General features: G+C 43.3%; 2 protein-coding genes across 3 annotated transcripts in view; both read right to left on the reverse strand.

The window, feature by feature from the left end:
- The window catches only part of LOC308394301 (protein NLRC3-like), a 52,287-nt gene extending 38,953 nt beyond the window's left edge, over positions 1-13,334 (reverse strand). For both annotated transcript variants that reach the window (XM_080878558.1, XM_080878557.1), the window contains exons 1-4: positions 13,206-13,334; positions 11,959-12,200; positions 10,066-11,854; positions 2,660-2,833 (exon numbers count right to left, since the gene is read on the reverse strand). In XM_080878558.1, coding sequence (XP_080734684.1) covers positions 2,660-2,833; positions 10,066-11,854; positions 11,959-12,200; positions 13,206-13,237 — 2,237 coding nt within the window. In that variant the 5' untranslated portion in view covers positions 13,238-13,334. The remainder of the gene's footprint in view (positions 1-2,659; positions 2,834-10,065; positions 11,855-11,958; positions 12,201-13,205) is intronic.
- The window catches only part of LOC308394299 (uncharacterized protein), a 1,060,216-nt gene that overhangs the window by 196,222 nt on the left and 840,143 nt on the right, over positions 1-23,851 (reverse strand). The window lies entirely within an intron of this gene.

Below are 23,851 nucleotides of genomic sequence, written 5' to 3' on the forward strand. Positions count from 1 at the left end.
TGCTTTAATAAAATCTGCTGCAGTCTAAACTGTGGACGTTCCCTTTTTAACCCTTTGTGAAACAATAAAGGTTTAAATCTGAGTATTCATCTATGTTAGTGTTTAATGGGTCTAATAGGACGCTTTTAGGGGGTGGGTTTTTATAATCGATTTATCGATAAAAATCGATTCTGGCTTGGATAACGTAAAATCGATTAATTAAAATCCTGAATCTATTTTTTAATATAAATTTATTTTGCTTGAAATTCCAGAATTTCTGGTGAAATCTCACAAAATCTCAACAACAGCTAAGACAGTAAATGAGAGCAGGAACACGGATTCTGCACAAAGACTTAAACACACAGCGCGACCCGCGAATCAGAATCAGTGAGATGTCGCTTTTCTCACCCGATGGCACGGACACAGTCGGGGTTGAAAGCCGACAGCTCGCTGATTCTGATGTTTCGGCGGCTCCGAGCTTTGTGTTTAACCTGTTTGAACCTGCTTAGCTATACCATACCGTCACTGCCATTATATTATGCTGCTATTCATACTGTCATTATATTAATGCTGCTATCCTGCATATATCTTACTTACTATTGTTTGAATACTTGCGATTGTTTTATTGTACTTTTTATATTTTACATTTATATTTATTTTTGAATCTTGCACCAAGGGAGTGGCACTCCAATTTCGTTGTACTCTGTACAATGACAATAAAGGCTATTCTATTCTATTCTATTACGTCCTTTTTACGCTGATTATAAAGCTGTTAGTTTTATCTCTCTCCAAACAATATTGACTGAACCAGCAGCAAAAGAAGATCCAAACTACGCTTCACATAAACATCGTCATGAACTCACTCTGACTTTTGCTGTTTTGCTTCCACCAGGATAAAATCACACTTCATGCACAGCTCTCTCTCTCTCTCTCTCTCTCTCTCACACACAGTTTCCCGTCTAAAAATCTGTTTTCTGCATTATTCGCTTGCTTGTTACGCACAAGTCTACCGTTGTTTACAGCGCTGTCGGCCGCTGTTTTTTTTCCTTTTACTTACTTTCGAAAAGAAAGCCTCATTTCTGCCGTTCAATACTGAACAAATTTAAACTTTTTAAAATTATGCAAAACTGCAAAACGCTGTGTTTGTAATAAAAACGGTGTAACTTTGCTCTGCTTCACTTCAGCAGCATCAGGTAATGTTTATGTGTTTTTGATCTACTGCAGAATATTTTTATAAAATCCCAGAAAAATCAGCTTCATGTTTTTCTGTGTTTTATCTTCAGCTACTTTGACACAAAGGCCTCTGCTGTGATGCTCACACCTTTGATAAAGTCTCGAAAGTGCCAGCTTCCCTTTTATAGATACAAAAATATGTAAATATACTGATCTGAATTATAATATTTCTGACTGTCTGAGGCAAAATTTCCCAGATTCCAATCGAATTGAATCGAATCGATTCTAGAAATCAGTGACGATACCCAGCCCTACTTTGAATTGTGTTACACAAAAATAAGCAAAGTTTCTCGTTGTTCAGGCAGAATCGAGCGTTGAAGAATGAATTCACACGTCAATAAACATTTTCATCAGCACAAGCAGGACAATGAAAGCAGGAAATACCCCAAACTGCCATTTCTCATTCTACAACTTCAACAACTGCACATGAATTATACTTCATACACAGACCCACAGTCTCTGATTGCTCTGAAATCTCACTGACAGCCAATAGAAATAAAGAAAAGTCCAGACTGACAGTCTCTGTGGGGTTAGGCAGTGAACTGCTCACGCTGCGTTAAAGTGCATCACAAACTATTGGAATTGGATCCAACTTTGTGAAGCAGATTTTTTCTCAGCTGCTGCTTTGAACATTTCCTCATGAAATGTATTAAACTCTGTAAATGAACTGAGAACTATTTCTACATTTGAAACTATGGATTCATTTTCCCGTTCACTTCTGTACGTTAGTGTATAAATGAATGTTAGACTGGGCTCCATGGAAACACTTGGACTGGTCTCAGCTGCCTTCTTTCTGTAGTCCTTTCTCTTCTCCAGCTTCTGTTTGAAATCCTCTCACAGAGCCTGAAACCTGCTTTGCTGTCATGTGTGGGCCTGTGTTCCTCTGCTTTAACACAAACCTCACCACAGCAGCTGTGTGGGTTGTCTCTGTAGCAGCCCGATCAGCTTCTGATACATGAACATCATCACAGCTCCTAACTTCACCTTTATTAGCTTTGACATTCATGTCTTTCTTTTCTCTGTCTGTTTCCACACAAGCTCAAAGTCTCTGCAGCCTGTTTTTATCTGCTATCATCAGATCTCCAACAGCCTCATTCACATCCCTCACACACTCTACAGCCTCACCAGTACTGACTTCATCTTCACTGACTGATGGAGCACAACATGAACCTGTGGAGGCTGAAAAGCTGTCCTGTCAAACATCAAACCACTCCACTTCTGTCAGCCTTTAAATGAACCCTGCTCAAGTCTGTCACTTCTATTTGGAGCCAAGAGGAAAACTGTTGTTCAGTCGTTTGGAAAGACACAACATTTCTGAAAGCACTCAAACTTCTTCACATTTGTCTTCAGACACATCCTGAACATTTAGGAACTAAAGAAAGTTTCAAACATCAATCAAAGATCTGAAATATAGAAAAACAACAACAGCTGCAGTCAGTGAACTCACCTCATAGTCTCCAGTCGACAGTTTGGACTCTCCAGTCCAGCACACAGAAGCTTCACTGCTGAATCCTGCAGCTTGTTGTTACTCATGTCCAGTTCTGTCAGATGGGAGGGGATGGACTTCAGAGCCGAGGCCACAACTTCACAGTGAGTCTCTGAGAGTCCACAGTCAGCCAGTCTGAGATTACAGAAAATATAAAATGTGTTATTATAAAAGCAGAAAGTCTGCATTATAAACACAGACTGAATGTATATGAAGACAAAACAGAGTGAGGTCATAATCTGATGAACATCTGCTCTTCACATCTGTGCTTCAGCTCCTCTTACTGTGTTTGACATGACACAACGATTGAGTCTCTCTCAGACCTGCAGACTTTTAATGAGAATCTTTGTTTGGCTTTAATCTGCAGATGAAGGAGGAAGATGGTGTCACATTTAGGCTTCCATAATGTCCACAGTCTGTCACTGAGATCTGATCCAGAGTCAGAGTGAAGACACACACTTGGACTGTTTCCTGTCTTGAATCTAGAACATTTTGAATGAGTTCAGCTCAGTGAAGAGTTCAGCTGGAAAGATGATCTCTGTTTGCTACCTGCTGCTGTCAGGTACGACTGTTCACGTCCACACTCAGGAAAAATCTGCTGACTGTCACCAAACGGAGCAGAAATGTCATCACTGGACAATAATGATGAATGAACTCAGAGCTGCTGATATCACATCTGATTTCAGGGGAACTAAACTAAAAAGGAACAAATAGAAACAACCATCATGACTCTGTTTGACCTTCAGATCAGAAACTATGGTTCAGAACAGCAGCAGGATTTCAGGCACTGTCACATCCTCAACATCCATATTCCAAATGCTCTTCCTGACAGGACACTCTTTGTTCCCACTCAGGGAGTTTCCATGTGTACAAATCATTTCTGAATCTCAGTAGACTGGGAGGTTTTTCCATCTCATGAATCTCTTTCCTAACATCAAACTAGATAAATCAAACAAAGGAACTGGAGTCTGTCTAATTTCTGACCCCAGTAAAGTTTGTACTGGGATACCCCGACATACTCTCTCTCCATCTGCTCCCACAGCCTCATATTCACAGCTGGCCCTTCTCTCAGCATCCACACTCAGGGTGGGGGCGGGGTCAACACCAGTCAAAACCATTGCTTTGGCCTTATGGCCATTTTATTAGTGTTCGTTTCTGAGTAACAAGCAGGCCTACGCACAGGTGTTTGGACATGTGTGGACCCGACCTACACTTAAACTTCTTAAATCCTCTGTTTCTGTGTCACCAGCTACACTTTTAATATTAATGTATTCACTCCGACATTTTTGGGGAGCGGTCAGAGCTCGTACACTGCAGACAAACATGTCTCCCAGCACACAGCTGACTGTCAACTCTCTGAGATTGGATATGATTCATTTAGATTATATCTGTAAGGTGAAGTTTATCTCGGTGTTTATTTGTTCCTGAGGAAGTCAGCTCGGCTCAGATTAAACTTTAATAACTGAACAATTTCAATGAACCTTAACGCCTCCCTGGAGCATATATGGAACTGAATCAGTCACTTTTCTTTATTTCCTGATGTTCATATGTGACATACATGTTTTAACCATTAATCTGGAATTAAACTGACATTTAATATATTTTAAGGAGGAAAGAGAAATTTCACCAGAGGATGTTGATGCTGTTCATGGAGACTGAAGACAGAATGATTTATCTGTCTTAATATTTCTGCTGCTCTTTCCTCAGGTGTAAAAATATTTTAACTGTTGGTTTTAATTCAAAATCAATGGTTAAAATGTTAAAATACCAACAAACTTGTGGCGTTAGTGTTGATATTCTGTGAGTTACTTAAAGAGATCACACAGGTACAGGACATATTTTATGTTCAGGTTTATGCATATTTGTGGTGTGATGTGCATGTAGTGGGCTGTTATGTTGCAAACTGTGTGGATGTGTTTGGGAACAGAAAGATTATTTTACTGCATAAAACGGCGCTGCTGAAACAGCTGTTTCTGCCGCTGATACACTCGGCCGGTGAACCACCTGACTCACACAGGCTCTCCTCCTCCACAGTCCTCGTTTATGAAGAGCTTTACAAACACAACATCACGGCTAACAGCTGGATTCTCCCGTTTCAGTGCCAAACAGCCACTTCCTGCTACAGACAGTAAAGTGGACAGTTCGGCGCTAAACATGTGTTTAAAACTTTAAGCTCTTATTTGTTAAAGCCAGCTTCACAGACAGATCTGTGTCAGTGTTTTAGAGCAGGGCTCAGTGGTGTAAACCAGCCTTTATATGTGTTTCATCTCCATTTTTACATTAAACTGAACCAAAACACTGAAACCTTCACCTGATATGTCTGTGTAGGTTCTCATCATACAGTCATGGTAATCTAAGGAGCCTGGAAAGAAAAGTGACTTCTTTAAGTTTCTTGAAGACGTTTCATCTCTTGAAACCTCTGCTGATAATCACCCACACCCTTTTTCACAGCTTGGCTGATGTGATGAGCCACATGATCAATAGTTGGTCAATGACCTCTTAAGGGACACTCCCACTAGGATTAAAATCTGGGACTCTCCACTTTCTGGTTTTAGAAGTGAAGAAGCTGAATGTTCGGATTAAACATCTTCAAGAAACTTAAAGCAGTGCACTCGCTTTTCTTTCTAAGCGGCCTTTCTTAGATCACCTGATATAACCTGAGTAAATTATGTCGAGTGTCAGCGGGGTTTGAAAACTCTGCGGCATGACCCGGGTGTTGCTGGTGGCATCATGAGCTTAGACCCCTCAGTCAGCTCGGTCTGAAGTCATCGCAGCACTAACAGGCACAAATAGGCTCTAACGTGACAAACTGACCCGACATTTAAAGAGTGCCCACTACAGTCTCAGCTAAAACATATTAAAATGTGCAACGCCAAGGACTGTACACTGGACTCCATTTCAGTGCAAAAGAATAAAACAAAGTAAATCCATCCAATCTCCTCTGCCTGTCCTTATCATCAATAAAAACAATTAAGAAAACAGAAAATCATAGAAACAGTCATCTTTGTTATTGCATCATCACACATCAGTTCCCAGTAACTAGTCAGAATGAGACGTTGTTTTCATCTTTCTCACACTCATCTCACTCCCCGGTCACAACAGGTGGTGACTTTAACAGGTGTTACAACCTGGCTCAAAGCTGCAAAAGAGGGCGGAGACTGAAAACAGAGACTGGTTTCATTTTGAAGTACTTAATAACCTCGGCTAAAGATGACACCAGACAGCGTGACAGGGTCTGACAACGAGTGGTGGCGTCGTCCTAGCCGACCTCGGCAGTTATTCACACGCCATGACCAAAAACTCCTGCAGTGTCACAGCAGACAGAGGAGGAGTCACAGAGGAGCGTAACAGCTGTGACAGATGCAACAGGAGGACGAGCTCCACCAGTAAACACACTGAAGACAGGAAAGCAGTCACGAGTGATGTTGGTCCTGTTTTTATCTCCACTAAAACCTCTCTAACGTCACATGTAACAGAACACAGACACATCTGATTATCAGGGACCACGACCCACATCTTTGCCTCACTATGTTTATAAGAAGAGACTGAAAATAATGATTCTCCCAACACATCACCAACACTTTTATGGCAAACAGATAATAGTGAGTGACAAGAGGTGAACTGTTTCATATGCAGTTATCAGGGTAAATACATTTAAACCAAAGACACTGGAAGAGTAAAGGAAAGGAACTGAAGGTGACAATTCAAGAAGCTCAACAGAAGTCAAATGTAACAGGATCAAGATTCCCTGTTAAAATATACTATGTTAATAATAGTGTATAGTACAATAGTATACTATACACTGTTATTTGTATAGTAGTATACTTGTCACACAGTGGAAATTTGTGTTTTTATGTTTTATCAATCTGTGTATTGGTACATAGTGTTGATTTTATTTGCATGATTTTATTGTGATATTTATATTGCATGGTTTTATCCTCATACTTATATTATGTGTGTTAATGTTGTTGTACCATATTCCTTTAATCCACTGAGGACTAAACAGATGGGGGCGTTCCCCAAGGTGGCCTATCAGCTGCCAGATTGACCTGTTAAAGGGGATGGTGAGCGCAGAGACAAGAGGAGCGACGCACGAAAGGTGAGCAGGAGAAAAAGGAACGCGTGTAAGCCCGCACGTGTGTTGAAGGAACTGCTGCCTGACTGTGGGGCGCCGCGAGTCGTTCGGCGATCCAGTCCCAACTGCAGGAACAGCAACAGTGGGTGGCGATGGCCCTCAATTCACAACAGGGCAGGGATGCCCCTCTGCCTGCATCTGACGGTGCTACGAGGGAGGCCGTGTGCAGGTGTGGAGTGGGGCGAGACTGTGCGGCGACGCGCTGTCAGGAGACAGGTCTGCGACAGGAGCCCCCTCCTTGTTCTTCTGGCCGGCGTGGTTTCCATCCCGGAAGAGAAATTCCTCTCCTGTTTCAGATAAGGCACATTCGCCCGCGTGTGGCTGTACTGTGGGATTATGGGACTGTGGGAGGGTAATTTTAGCATATGGAAAACATTTTTTTAGCTTTGTTTTAATAGTGTATAGTTATTTCTGCCGGCAGGGTTTTTAGCGCATTGAGAACACTCTTTTTATTGTATACGGGGGATTTTAACTTGTATTTGTGATTCTGGCTGTGTTTTTTATGGAAATAAATGGTGTGTGTTCAAAGCCAGCTTAGTTTCTGTGCCCTGAGCGCTGACCCGCTTGCTCCCCTTCCTCTTGTATGTGAACGGACTTGGAGGTGAAGATTTAGGTCCACCAGTCTTAGCGGCTACATAATTTTGGCGTTTGTCGACAGGATACAAGTTTGGGAGCAGTGTTCAGTACCTGGGGTACAGATATAGATGATAGAATGCTAAGTGTTTAAATCAGCTACCCTTGTTGAGGGTTGTGAGCAAGGGGTGTACAGAAAAGACGTTTTATTGCCACGTGAGTATTCATGAGTAGTGTTCATCCACAAGGGATATCAGAGGAGCTGAGCTGAGAGGAGTCAGTGTTCTGATAATCCCATACATTAGCTATGCTATGTGGTCACGAAATGGAAGAACAGCAGGTTACCTGGATGTGGCAATTGGACTGTATAACTCACCTATGCTGTAACTTTTCTAGGATGCATTCAAAGGAACTCGTTGGTAGCAGATTATTGCTGATGTTTCATGTGTTATGTGTAAAGAAGGGACTACCAGAGACACAGTAGCCAGCAAGGCCAAGTGTTGTTCAGCCACCCTCCTGGACAGAACACCTGAATGTTGTGACAGGGACTGTCACAGTTAAAATATGGGGGGATGTCACACAGTGGAAATTTGTATTTATCTTGTATATTGTTTTTATTCAGATTTTTAGTGTTTATTTATGAGTGACGTTTTATTTGCATTGTTTTATTCTGTTTCTATTGCATGGGCTTTAGTGTTTTATGTGACACAGTTTTTAATCCACTGTGGACTGGCTACACATGGGACAAATTAGCTGATAGGGACCACCTGCTGAGGCATGGGTGTGTCAGCTGTGTAAAGACCTTTTAAAAGCAGGCTAGCTGAGCACTGAAGGAGAGAAGCCCAAGACTGGAAGGCTAATGCTAGATGGCCAGCGTGACACGGCGACCCAGTCCTGACCTCATGGAACGGCAACAGTAGGAGACAACGCGTGTGATTGGCAGCAGGTTTACTATCTGTTATTTTACAGGACACTGATGCAAGGGGAGCTGTGGCGGTGGTCGCATGATGGATTCGGGTGCAGAACGCAAGCTGGGCTGGGATATGATGGGCCAGTGGAAGGACAAGATGGGAGGCTCTTGCTTGTCTGCCGAAGACGGGGCTGGCGTGGACTCTGCTCTAAAGCCGGAATTCCTGGCCTGCTGATGGACCCATAATGAACATGTGGCATAATTATAGCAGGGGTTTGTTAGTGAATATAGAAAATGGTAGTTTTACGGGTTCTAGGATTGTTTTATTTAGTTTTACTAAATTGACAACCTTGTATCACGTACATTTTAAGGGTGTTTTTATTTGTGCTCCCTGGCCCAGTAATAAACTGTTCCTGATCAGACCTGCTTCATCTCTGTGCCCTCGGTGTCTGACTCGCTTGTATTTTAAAGAAGCTTTCTTTTTAGAGGACATTCTGGCGCGACTGCTTTAGTGTCCCCATGTTTTACATACTATGCTAATAATAGTGTACAGTATAATCCTAAATCTGCAAATGTTGAAAACTTCTATACAATCTCAATATTATGGAGGATCAGAAGAGTCAAAACACATCAAAATACATTTCATGCTTCATTAATAAATTGTGCAATAAAACATGAGTACATTTATTTCATTTTAAAAAACATTTTTGAATTCCAATTTTTAAAATGATTTTAAAATCTTTTAAAAAATAAAATCAAAGATTTACTTTGTACATTTAAAATGGTGATTCCACTCCTCATTTGAAAATCCATTTCTTCACTGCATTTCCCTTTCCTGTTAGCTCAGGATTACCATATTAGGTATTAGCTGACCTCTGACCTTATATTCCACTTGTGTGGTGTCAGAGTCTCGTCTCTGTTTTTACAGAGGATGTGGTTCTGTTGGCTTCATCAGGTGATGGCCTCCAGCTCACAGTGGAGCTGTTCTCAGCAGAGTGTGAAGCCGTGTGAATGAGGATCAGCATCTGAGGCCATGGTCCTCAGCTGGGAAAGGGTGGAGTGCCCACTCTGGGTCAGAGACGTTCCTGCCCCAGGTGGAGGAGTCTGAGTATCTCAGGGTTGAGTAAAGAAGGGGGAGGGGAGCAGGAATCAACAGACAGACTGTTGCTGCGGTAACAGTGAGGTGGACGCTGTACTGGTCTGTCGTGGTGAAGAGAGAGAGAGCTGAGCGTGACAGCGAAGCTCTCAATTTACCGGTCGATCTACGTCCCTGCCCTCACCTATGGTCACGAGCTGTGGGCAGTGACGGGAAGAACCAGATCGTGGTTACAAGTGGGGCAAATACATTTTCTCTGAAGGGTAGCTGGTGTCTCCCTTGGAGACGGGGTGAGGAGAATCCCCTTCACAAAAACTAATCAAGTGAACAAGGCTCTCCAGGAGGTAAACATTTAAATATCCAAGTCCACCATAAAGAGAAAACTGCATGAAGGTAAACACAGATGGTGCATTACAATTCATTGCATGTGTTTTACATGAAGAATGGAGGATATACCGTCCACTTTCACTCTGTCTTTAGCAGCAAGTGGCTCTTTGTTGTTTGGCTAGCTGCACTGAAACAGGAGAATCCAGCTGTTAGCCGTAATGTTGGTGCTTGTAAAGCACTTTATAACCAAGGACTGTGTTTTTAATTTAAAGATTAAACTATTAACCGACACTGATCAATGAAGTAATGATCACATCTGGACTCACCGAGCCTTTCTGCAGTTCCTCACAGCTGGAATCAGTCTCAGTCGTCCCTCCTTTGAAGCTTTGTACTTCTGCAGGTCAAACTCATCCAGAACCTCCTCTGACATCTGCAGCATGAAGGCCAGAGCTGAGCAGTGGATCATAGAGAGGTCCTTTGACCTTTGCTTTGACTTCAGGAACTCTTGGACCTCCTGATGTACTGAGAGGTCGTTCATCTCCATCAGACAGTGGAAGATGTTGATGCTTCTGTCAGGAGAGGATTTAAACTTCTTGTTATTCTTCAGGTTCTTGATGACTCTCTGGATGGTTTCTGGACTGTTCTCTGTCTGACCCAGCAGACCTCCTAAGAGTCTCTGGTTGGACTCCAGACAGAGGCCATGAAGGAAGCGGACAAACAGGTCCAGGTGGCCATTTTTACTCTGGAGGGATTTCTCCATGGCTCGTTTAAGGAAATCATCCAGAGATGACTCTTTGTATTTTTTTCCCAGGAAGTCCTTCAGCACCTCTGACTTCCTGTTGGTGAAACAGTGGAACATGTAGACTGCAGCCAGAAACTCCTGGATGCTCAGATGAACAAAGCAGTAGACTGGTTTCTGGAAGATCACACACTCTCTTTTGAAGATCTCTGTACAAACTCCTGAGTACACCGAGGCCTCTGTCACATCCAGACCACACTGCTCCAGGTCTTCTTGGTAGAACATGATGTTTCCTTTCTCCAGATGTTCAAACGCCAGCCTCCCCAGCTTCAGAAGAACTTCCCTGTCAGCCTCCGTCAGCTCCTGTGGACTCGTCTCATGTCCCTCGTGGTACTTGTTCTTCTTCCTCTTTGTCTGAACCAGCAGGAAGTGTGAGTACATGTCAGTCAGGGTCTTGGGCAGCTCTCCTCTCTGCTCTGTAGTCAACATGTGCTCCAGAACTGTAGCAGTGATCCAGCAGAAGACTGGGATTCTACACATGATGTGGAGGCTCCTGGATGTCTTCATGTGGGAGATGATTCTGCTGGACAGCTCTTCATCACTGAATCTCCTCCTGAAGTACTCCTCCTTCTGGGCGTCAGTGAAGCCTCGTACTTCTGTTAGCCTGTCAACACATGTAGGAGGGATCTGATTGGCCGCTGCAGGTCGGGAAGTTATCCAGACGAGAGCCGAGGGAAGCAGATTCCCCTGGATGAGGTTTGTCAGCAGCTGGCTGACTGATGACTTCTGTGTGACATCAGACAGCAGCTTCCTGTTGGTGAAATCCAATGAAAGTCTGCTTTCATCCAGGCCGTCAAAGATGAACAAAAGCTGAGAGACAGCCAGCTTCTCTGCTGTGACCTTCTGTAATGTTGGATGGAAAACATGGAGCAGCTCCAGAAGACTGTACTGCTCCTCTCTGATCAGGTTCAGCTCCCTGAATGAAAGCAGAACCACCACACTGACATGTTGGTTCTCCAAGCCCTCTGCCCAGTCCAGAGTGAACTTCTGCACTGAGAAGGTTTTTCCAACACCAGCCACGCCGTTGGTCAGAACCACTCTGATGGGTCTCTGTTGGTCAGGTAAGGCTTTAAAGATGTCCTGGCACCTGATTGGAGTGTCATGGAGGGCGTCCATCTTGGAAGCTGTCTCCAGCTGCCTCACCTCATGTTGGCTATGAACCTCTTCACTCTGTCCCTCTGTGATGTAGAGCTCAGTGTAGATCCTGTTGAGGAGGGTTCTACTTCCTGTTTCATCACTTCCTTCAGTCACACGTTCACATCTCCTCCTCAGACTGATCTTATGTTCATCTAAAACCTCCTGCAGACCAACATCTGCTGAAAGAAAGAAAAACAGAAAGAAAACTCTTCAATGTCTGAACAACAACAAGAAGTCCAGTTTTCAGAAATGAGTCCATCAGCAGACAGATGTTCAGTCTTACTTTGTACACAGCTGCTCTGACTGGCTGTCTGCAGTCCAGCTCTGCTTCTGGATCTTTCTCCACACTGGGGACAGGACCAGTCTCCTGATGAAGCAGACTGGTCCCAGTATGAGGAGATGCACTGTCTGCAGAACCAGTGTCCACAGCTGGTAGAGACTGGATCCTTCAGGACGTCCTGACACAAAGCACAGCAGGACAGCTGCTCCTCCTCACAGACACCACTCCTCTTCCTCTTCCTCCCTCTGTGAACACATTTCTTTATCACTAAAATCATTGACTGTCAGTGACAAACATCCAGATTTGATGACACTGTGCAGAAGCTCTGATGGTCACAGAGAAAAGTCAAAGTGGAGAAACTTGTGTTTGAGTTCAGAATCCAAGTTTCCTTTGCTGTTCCTGCCTGTCTTATTAAACACAGAGTGATCAGCCTACAAACTCCACAGTAAAAGCCTTCATCACAGAGCCAATCAGGCAGAAGCTTCTGCACCATCAGGACACAAACAGAGAGGAGCTTCTATCCTCAGACCATCCAAGTCCTAAATCAGAACATGCTCCCCTCATAGCATCACCATCAGGGTTTCAACAGGACCTTACATCATGTTCTTGTCTCACTGTCATATTTCAGATCATACCTGATTCATTATGACGTCACACGCTGCTACACTGATCCTGCTGCTTCATTACTGCTGATATTACTCTGCTCACTCTGTTCAGTTACTCTGTTTACATCACTTTGCTCATTTGCTTTGTTCTGCTTGCACTGCTCTGTCAGTACATGCTGTGCTAATGTGGCACAAAGCACTTTAACATTACATCTGCACAATGTTTCATTATTTCATTTAATGATTGTTTATAATGTTTTGTCCAGTCACAGGAGCAGCTCAGCACATTTCACTGTGTTGTACGTGTATGACGATGCCTGTGACAAATAAACAGCCTCGGACTCTTCAATCTTCTGCATTTCTTTGGAGATCAGCTCAGTGGCCTGTTGAGACCATCTTTCTATTTCTGATGACTCAGTTCAGATTATTATCCTGATACTTTCTTTTAAAATGTGATGAAATCATTTATCTGATGTTCTGACACAAATACACCAAAACGATCCCAAACAGCACAAACCACCACGTTACACACAGTGTAATAAAAATACAGGCAACTACAAATAAAAACACTTTAAAATATAAACTAAAATTACAAAGTGGTCACAGAATTTCAAACACCCGTAAATGAGTCAGCAGCTCTCTTACATGGTCAGCTGAGCTCCATGATTGAAGAACATTGTTGCTGCAGGTTCATGACTGAAGTCTGGAGGTCTGTCTTTGGACCGGTCACTCCTCACAGACACACAGCTGGATGCTGGAGACTGTGACCTCTGACCTCTGCAAACACAACCACATTGCATTCATTTCACATCAATTAGTACACCACAAAAGGCATGCAAGAAACACAGTATGAAGGCAAACTTCTGGCTTCAATAACATTCAACAGGTCAGGTGGAAACTTTTCTCAGATTTGATTCATGTTTTTATAGAACGATCCAGCTAAAAAAAATATACCATTAGGTCAGGGGTCAGCAACCTTCAGGACCCAAAGAGCCATTTGGAGCCAGTTTCCACGCAAAAGAAAACACTGGGAGCCACAAATACTTTTTGACGTCTAGAATGAAGATAACACTGTATATACTGTTTTTTACCTTTATGCTTTGTGTGAACAACTAAGGTGTGTTGCTTATGAAATCCATGAAGTGCTACAGAGAAAATTACATGTTATTTATGTAATGAACACATTTGAACTCTTAAAGAAATATAACCAAAGGAAAGACACCCAGCTGAACTAAAATGATGTAGCAAACAAAAGCTGCTGTGAGCCGCCACCCTTATATCTCCTTTGGGCTTTTGGAGCCTTGACCTGACTTTTAAAAAATAATTGGAAAAAAAGCTCGATGCTGCTGAAAGATGAAAAATAGATATTTGCAAAATTCTGCCTGAATATGTATTTTACCTGGTTAATGTGTGTGGCGGGGCGTGGTCTGCAGCGCCGCTGCAGGGGAGCCGGACACACCTGAGCGGCACCCGCAATCACGCCTCGCCGCCTTAACGTCTGTGCTGTTGTGTGTCGGGCTGTGAGCTGCAAAGCTACAGCCGGCTGTGTGCGTACAGCAACCGTGTGTGAAAAGTGGTCAATAAAGAGAAGCTGAAAAGCGCGTTCATGCAAACATCGTCGGGTCTGCCGTGATATGTTTACAACGGGACTTCTGCTCCTGAACCTCTGCGCACAGCGTCTGCAGGTCGGGGCTGTACGAAGTCACTTTCATCTTTACAGGACTGTAAGCTGTCGTCTGTGAGGCGTGAGCGGTAGGGATGGGTATTGATAAGATTTTCACGATTCCGATTCCATTTTCGATTCTGTTTAACGATTCGATTCTTTATCGATTCTTTTTAAAAAAGGAGAACACTAAGGTCGATTAGCTTAGAACTTTGTTTTATATCTTCTCTTTGAACAAGATAGAAATTTAGGAGTAACATGGCCTTACAAACCCAACAGTGAGATCTTAAGAGATCCAGCCTACGGCTCTTCAATGTGGTGTCACAGGGACCCCGGGGAAAAAAATTGTAAATGTAAAATAATAAAATAAATATTCTTCTGTAGCAATAACAAAGTATAACATAAATTATTCTGTAGCAATTACACAAGAATATCCAGTAATGTCCCTGCCTACAATTAAACACATTCACTTACCGAAAATCGGGGGCATCTGCTGTGGCAAATGGGTGCAAGCCTTTGACCACAAACTTAGTCACTGCTCGGTAACATTAGTCTATCCTGGCTTGAAAGGAGACGCTACCGGTAGACTGCAGCGAGAACTGCCAGCGAGCGCCAGCCAGACTCTGTCTCTCTCATCATGGTCACCTAAACGCGCAGTAATGGCAGATAAGGCAGATCGCGCTAACATAATATGCACTGTTAGTTGATTATTTACCTGCCGCATTAACGGGAGAGGACGTGCAAACGTTACCGCTGCTGATGGGTTGAGATTCACGAGTCCGGAGCGGAATTAAAAACACGACATTCATTTAAGGTCATCGTGTGTTTTGTGAGCAAATGCTTTTGCATATTCGTAGTGTTTCCTCCCTTAAATGAAGTATCTACTTTGCAAGTATTGCAAGTTGCCCTGTTGTCATCCGTTCTTGTAAAGTATAACCAATCTTTTTAGCGTTTGAGCCGCCATGTTTCCTGCCAGGTAAATGACGCTCCGCAACGTGGTGACGTCATTCAGGGTGACTGGAATCGATAAGGGAATCGTTTGCAAAAATGGCAAACGATTCCAAGGAATTGAAACAGTGGGAACCGGTTCTCAACAAGAACCGGTTTTCGATACCCATCCCTAGTGAGCGGTGTTTGTTTTTAACATAGTTCACGGTGGAGAACAGCTGCTGACATAATGTGGATCCGAAGATCCATAATTGGCCTACCTGGGGCTGAAAGTCTCGATAAATGCACGGCGTTTCGGCGGGTACACCGGCTTCCGCGAGTGTGACGCTTATTTGAGCGATGAAAAAATAATAAAATATAATTTTCTTTTTTTATTTCAATATCACAAAAATCTTCCAATTTAGAACTACAAGTTAAAAAAGAACATAAATAAAATACACTTCAGCTAAATACTTCTAATTTATTTTCCCAAACCACGAGGAGCCGCACTGTAAGGACTAAAGAGCCGCAGGTTGCCGACCCCTGCATTAGTGTTAGTCAATGTTGCAACTGAACTGAAAAACAAAAGATTTTGGTCCAAAGAAACAAAGTCACTATTAATACAACACAACCCCCCCAAAAAGAGCCATGTAGACCCCGGGCTCTATGGGTCTTGTGCTCGGAGCTTGTTCCTGTGCTGCCATGATTAGTGCCTCTGTGCTGTCTTTCAGTCCAGCTTTGTTCAGCCACTGGTAGGATTTCTGGATGTCAGCCACTTCCTCTGCCTGCTGGTGGTGCAAACTGTGTTGTTCTGAGTTTCATTGGACGTCTTTGTCCAAAGCACCAGACAAAGGGCAAAGTAGATGCATTTGCATCAGCAGGAAAATACACCCCAAACTAGCATCATCATTATACAACTTTAACAACTGCCACTAAATGATACTTCATACACAGACCAGTGTTAGGTTAAGTTATGATGTCACTGGCAGAACATTTATAGAAACAACCTTTGAACTCTGAGTCAGCAGCTCTCTTACATGGTCAGCTGAGCTCCATGATTGAAGAACATTGTTTCTGCAGGTTCATGACTGAAATATGGAGGACCTATTTCTTTGGACCAGTCACTCCTCACAGACACACAGCTGGATGCTGGAGACTGTGACCTCTGACCTCTGCAAACACAAACACATCACATGAATTACTGATTAATCTCTGTTTAAAATCTTTTAAGCAGCTGCAAACACACAAACTGGATGATGTGATGGTTTCTGTCAGTAATAGTTGTCTCAGATTAGAGTACAGACGGCTGCAGAGACGTTCACAGCAACAGAGCAGAAATCATTACCTTGGATTGCATTACAACTACGATTGATACTAGCATTATCGTACCCGGACCACCATTAGGAATCATTTATGATGTCACTGGCAGAACATTTATAGAAACAACCTTTGAACTCTGAGTCAGCAGCTCTCTTACATGGTCAGCTGAGCTCCATGATTGAAGTTCATTGTTGCTGCAGGTTCATGACTGAAGACTGGAGGAAGTCTTTCTTTGGACCAGTCACTCCTCACAGACACACAGCTGGATGCTGGAGACTGTGACCTCTGACCTCTGCAAACACAAACACATGAATTACTGATTAATCTCTGTTTAAACTCTTTTAAGCAGCTGCAAACACACAAACTGGATGATGTGATGGTTTCTGTCAGTAATAGTTGTCTCAGATTAGAGTACAGACGGCTGCAGAGACGTTCACAGCAACAGAGAAGAAATCATTACCTTGGATTGCATTACTACTACGATTGATACTAGCATTATCGTACCCGGACCACCATTAGGAATCATTTATGATGTCACTGGCAGAACATTTATAGAAACAACCTTTGAACTCTGACTCAGCAGCTCTCTTACATGGTCAGCTGAGCTCCATGATTGAAGAACATTGTTGCTGCAGGTTCATTACTGAACTCTGGAGGTCTGTCTCTGGACCGGTCACTCCTCACAGACACACAGCTGGATACTGGAGACTGTGACCTCTGACCTCTGCAAACACAACCACATTGCATTCATTTCACATCAATTAGTACACCACAAAAGGCATGCAAGAAACACAGTATGAAGGCAAACTTCTGGCTTCAATAACATTCAACAGGTCAGGTGGAAACTTTTCTCAGATTTGATTCATGTTTTTATAGAACGATCCAGCTAAAAAAAATATACCATTAGGTCAGGGGTCAGCAACCTTCAGGACCCAAAGAGCCATTTGGAGCCAGTTTCCACGCAAAAGAAAACACTGGGAGCCACAAATACTTTTTGACGTCTAGAATGAAGATAACACTGTATATACTGTTTTTTACCTTTATGCTTTGTGTGAACAACTAAGGTGTGTTGCTTATGAAATCCATGAAGTGCTACAGAGAAAATTACATGTTATTTATGTAATGAACACATTTGAACTCTTAAAGAAATATAACCAAAGGAAAGACACCCAGCTGAACTAAAATGATGTAGCAAACAAAAACTGCTGTGAGCCGCCACCCTTATATCTCCTTTGGGCTTTTGGAGCCTTGACCTGACTTTTAAAAAATAATTGGAAAAAAAGCTCGATGCTGCTGAAAGATGAAAAATAGATATTTGCAAAATTCTGCCTAAATATGTATTTTACCTGGTTAATGTGTGTGGCGGGGCGTGGTCTGCAGCGCCGCTGCAGGGGAGGCGGACGCACCTGAGCGGCACCCGCAATCACGCCTCGCCGCCTTAACGTCTGTGCTGTTGTGTTGGTGTGTGTCGGGCTGTGAGCTGCAAAGCTACAGCCGGCTGTGTGCGTACAGCAACCGTGTGTGAAAAGTGGTCAATAAAGAGAAGCTGAAAAGCGAGTTCATGCAAACATCGTCGGGTCTGCCGTGATATGTTTACAACGGGACTTCTGCTCCTGAACCTCTGCGCACAGCGTCTGCAGGTCGGGGCTGTACGAAGTCACTTTCATCTTTACAGGACTGTAAGCTGTCGTCTGTGAGGCGTGAGCGGTGTTTGTTTTTAACTTAGTTCACGGTGGAGAACAGTTGCTGACATAATGTGGATCCAAGATCCATAATTGGCCTACCTGGGGCTGAAAGTCTCGATAAATGCACGGCGTCTCGGCGGGTACACCGGCTTCCGCGAGTGTGACGCTTATTTGAACGATGAAAAAATAAAAAAATATAATTTTCTTTTTTTATTTCAATATCACAATAATCTTCCAATTTAGAACTACAAGTTAAAAAAGAACATAAATAAAATACACTTCAGCTAAATACTTCTAATTTATTTTCCCAAACCACGAGGAGCCGCACTGTAAGGACTAAAGAGCCGCAGGTTGCCGACCCCTGCATTAGTGTTAGTCAATGTTGCAACTGAACTGAAAAACAAAAGATTTTGGTCCAAAGAAACAAAGTCACTATTAATACAACACAACCCCCCCAAAAAGAGCCATGTAGACCCCGGGCTCTATGGGTCTTGTGCTCGGAGCTTGTTCCTGTGCTGCCATGATTAGTGCCTCTGTGCTGTCTTTCAGTCCAGCTTTGTTCAGCCACTGGTAGGATTTCTGGATGTCAGCCACTTCCTCTGCCTGCTGGTGGTGCAAACTGTGTTGTTCTGAGTTTCATTGGACGTCTTTGTCCAAAGCACCAGACAAAGGGCAAAGTAGATGCATTTGCATCAGCAGGAAAATACACCCCAAACTAGCATCATCATTATACAACTTTAACAACTGCCACTAAATGATACTTCATACACAGACCAGTGTTAGGTTAAGTTATGATGTCACTGGCAGAACATTTATAGAAACAACCTTTGAACTCTGAGTCAGCAGCTCTCTTACATGGTCAGCTGAGCTCCATGATTGAAGAACATTGTTGCTGCAGGTTCATGACTGAAATATGGAGGACCTATTTCTTTGGACCAGTCACTCCTCACAGACACACAGCTGGATGCTGGAGACTGTGACCTCTGACCTCTGCAAACACAAACACATCACATGAATTACTGATTAATCTCTGTTTTATATCTTTTAAGCAGCTGCAAACACACAAACTGGATGATGTGATGGTTTCTGTCAGTAATAGTTGTCTCAGATTAGAGTACAGACGGCTACAGAGACGTTCACAGCAACAGAGAAGAAATCATTACCTTGGATTGCATTACTACTACGATTGATACTAGCATTATCGTACCCGGACCACCATTAGGAATCATTTATGATGTCACTGGCAGAACATTTATAGAAACAACCTTTGAACTCTGACTCAGCAGCTCTCTTACATGGTCAGCTGAGCTCCATGATTGAAGAACATTGTTGCTGCAGGTTCATGACTGAAGACTGGAGGAAGTCTTTCTTTGGACCAGTCACTCCTCACAGACACACAGCTGGATGCTGGAGACTGTGACCTCTGACCTCTGCAAACACAACCACATTGCATTCATTTCACATCAATTAGTACACCACAAAAGGCATGCAAGAAACACAGTATGAAGGCAAACTTCTGGCTTCAATAACATTCAACAGGTCAGGTGGAAACTTTTCTCAGATTTGATTCATGTTTTTATAGAACGATCCAGCTAAAAAAAATATACCATTAGGTCAGGGGTCAGCAACCTTCAGGACCCAAAGAGCCATTTGGAGCCAGTTTCCACGCAAAAGAAAACACTGGGAGCCACAAATACTTTTTGACATCTAGAATGAAGATAACACTGTATATACTGTTTTTACCTTTATGCTTTGTGTGAACAACTAAGGTGTGTTGCTTATGAAATCCATGAAGTGCTACAGAGAAAATTACATGTTATTTATGTAATGAACACATTTGAACTCTTAAAGAAATATAACCAAAGGAAAGACACCCAGCTGAACTAAAATGATGTAGCAAACAAAAGCTGCTGTGAGCCGCCACCCTTATATCTCCTTTGGGCTTTTGGAGCCTTGAGCTGACTTTTAAAAAAATAATTGGAAAAAAAGCTCTATGCTGCTGAAAGATGAAAAATAGATATTTGCAAAATTCTGCCTGAATATGTATTTTACCTGGTTAATGTGTGTGGCGGGGCGTGGTCTGCAGCGCCGCTGCAGGGGAGGCGGACGCACCTGAGCGGCACCCGCAATCACGCCTCGCCACCTTAACGTCTGTGCTGTTGTGTGTCGGGCTGTGAGCTGCAAAGCTACAGCCGGCTGTGTGCGTACAGCAACCGTGTGTGAAAAGTGGTCAATAAAGAGAAGCTGAAAAGCGTGTTCATGCAAACATCGTCGGGTCTGCCGTGATATGTTTACAACGGGACTTCTGCTCCTGAACCTCTGCGCACAGCGTCTGCAGGTCGGGGCTGTACGAAGTCACTTTCATCTTTACAGTTAGTCTGAGAGGTAAACACACACACTCAGAGGTGCTGTTGTACTGGAAGCATCACACTGACGGCTTTCTAATGTTGGAGCTTTGGCCCTAAAGTCCAAACCAGTTATTTTAGAGGCTCAAAGTCTTTAAAAAACACCAAAACCATCACATTATTTAATAAGTACATGATCAGGTGGATGAAGGAACTCTGTTATTGGACCTGCTCTGTGTTCTACATATGATCAATACTTCAAATATCTGTAAACATCTCATCTTATATTTGTTGCACTTGGTCACATCTGTCTTTAAAAATAGATTTTTAATGTCACTGAGAGTTCTTTTCTACCTTTATTGATTTATTTTGGAATAAATTAAATATAAAGGTGCCAAAAACTGCCTGCAGCTTCTGCTCTGTGACAGGAAACTACTGTCAGGCTCAAAATGACTTCAGATTATTCATCACAGAGTGTTTATAGATCACAGGACACGTTACAGTTTTACTGTCAATGTTTTAGTTTAAAAGAATGACGTGATAAGATCTTACTGTGAATCTGCGCGCTCATTGGCTAATACCCTGAGACTGACAGGTGGTTATCCAATCAGCGTGCGGCCTCACACGGACAAAAAACTCTTAAAGTTTGTTTCTGAAGGGATTTTCAGATCAGACCTGATGTTTCTGCCTACAGCCTGTTTACCGATATAATCGATATCAGATATCAGAGCAACAGAAACCTCGGTGATGAGGACGCCGGGACTGAGAACAGGAAGTGGCTCAAACGTCGCACTTTCATAAAGTCAGCCTGAACTCCACTCACCGAGTTTCTGTCGCCATTTTAGTTTTAAAAGACGTCGTGATAAGGGCGGGTCTTACTGTGAACCTGCGCGCTCATTGGCTAATAACTTGAGATTGACAAGTCGTTATCCAATGAGCGCGCGGCTTCTCCCAACATAAAGTAGTTTCCTTTGAAAAACCAAAGTCTGATTATTTTTGCCTCCACTGACGGAGCCTGTTGTTCCCGCCACAGAGACACAGTAATGTCAGAGCGGTGTTAACACTCACCTGCCTCAGCACAGCTCTCACTCTCCTCCTGCTCTCTCAGCTAAACTCACTTCCTCTCTACTTACAGGAAACCAGCGCTCAGAGGAGCCGACCGGCCTCACGTTTCACCCACAGACACGAACAGCGTGGAATTATTTTATGTCATAAGAAGAAACATATTCATGTTAGCACTCGCCTGCCTCAGCTCCACCTTCCTCCTCCTGCTGCTCTGAACGGAGGATCAACACTTTCACTTTCACTGCTCCTCCCTAAACACAGAGGATGCTGGGACTTGCAGTTTTTACCTTGTGTGATATTTATGGCTGTGACACTAAATCACAGCATGAAAACTTCCTGCAAACATGTCACAGGCGATAAAAGTTTCACATTAAAGGTGAAGTTATTTTTCTGTCTCATGTTCAATAAACAGTGAACTGGGAAAACTGAAGAACAGACTTCAGACGTTCCCTGCAGAGTTTCTGCTGCTCGGTCGTCTGCATGTTGCTGAGACTGAGCTGATGATGAAGCTGTGATGGGTTTATGGCACGTTTGGTTCTGGAGAAGAGTTTTACTGTCGGTGCAGGTGAAATGATCAGAGGTTACAGCCTCTGGTTAAAGTGGAGGCAGCGATCAGGACGGCTGAGCAGCAGAGGTCTCGAGGGTCCTAAAGTGTAAAAGCATCAGTGTTAGTAACACAAAGATGACAGAATGGGATCATCCACACAACACTAACATCTAAATCCACGGCAGGAACTCTTCCAGTGTCCTGAAAAATCTGTGTGCACGATGCTGAGATTAAAATCTGTCTGCTCATCTTAATGCAATATTGTGAAGTTACAATTCTTTTCTGTAAAAAGAATTTTCATTTTTGTATATAAATAAATGTTGATGTTGTGCTTTGGGATCGTGTGCTTCAATTTGACTTATAATGTGCCAAATGACTGCAACAGGCGGCTTAAGGCGATGCCATCCAGAGTAAGGATCGTGTTAGCCACAGTGTTTCTAAGATTTTTACGCCCCGTTACAATAACCTCAGTTCTATCTGAACTTAGAAGCAGAAAATTAAAGCTCATTATGTGTCTAAGACATCCCGGCAGTTTAACCAATAAAAGTGTGTATCATATGCATAGCAGTGAAAATGTATGCTATGTCTTCTAAAGCACGTATAATGTAAACAGAACTGGTCTTTGCACAGAAGCCTGTGGAGCTTCATAATTAACCTCAGTGTGTGAAGAGCACTCTCCATTTAATAATAGCTGTAATAAAATGTTCTGGCCAACGGTGTTAAACGCTGCACTTGGGTCTAGCAGGGAAGATTTCAACTTTTCAATATGAATGAAGGCTGAAAACTGATTAGATTAATGTCTGATGATCTTTTCTGTGCTTCTGCAAGTTTGTAACACCGAACATATTAAAGGATGATATAAGGTTCACAGGAAGAGTTTAATTAGACACACATTTACTATTTTTTCTTTATACTCTTTCTTTCTTGACATGTTTAATATACGGAGCCCCGCAGGGGACATGGGAGAAAAAAAATTAAGACGGACTTTTGCGAGATCTCGCAAAACAAACTCGGGACGCAGAGGGAGAAGATCTGGCGTTCTGGTTCGACTGAGACGGCGCACTAACAGACCACTATTAACCAGTTTATTACTGGCTAATGTGCAGTCTCTGGAAAACAAGCTGTGCGAGCTTCGGGCACGGATCTCATTCCAGCGAGAGATGTGGGACTGCTGCGTGATCTGCCTCACAGAAACCTGGCTATCGGACAAGGTACCAGACTCCGCAATACAACTACCGGGGTTCTCTGTGCACCGCGCGGACAGGTCACAGGATCTTACTGGGAAAAGCAGAGGCGGTGGTGTGTGTTTCATGATCAACAACAGCTGGTGTGATTATGCGAACGTGCACCCGGTCAAATCCTTCTGCTCACCGGATCTGGAGTACCTGATGATTAAGTGCCGGCCATTCTGGCTACCGAGGGAATTTACAGCAGTGATTATTACGGCTGTTTACATTCCCCCACAAGCCGACACTGACCGTGCACTCAGGGAACTGTACAGCGCGATCAGCAGTGAGGAAACCGCACACCCAGAGGCAGCGTTTATCACAGCCGGAGACTTTAATAAGGGAAACCTGAAGAAAGTCTCACCAAAACTCCACCAACACATCCATTTTAGCACTCGTGGAGACCGGCTACTTGACCACTGCTACACCTCTTTCCGGGATGCGTACAAAGCCCTCCCCCGCGCCCCATTCGGCCAATCAGATCACCGCTCCATCCTGCTCCTGCCCGCCTAC

Source organism: Rhamphochromis sp. 'chilingali' (genome assembly GCF_963969265.1).
Source record: "Rhamphochromis sp. 'chilingali' genome assembly, chromosome: 3".
NCBI classification, from domain to species: Eukaryota; Metazoa; Chordata; class Actinopteri; order Cichliformes; family Cichlidae; genus Rhamphochromis; species Rhamphochromis sp. 'chilingali'.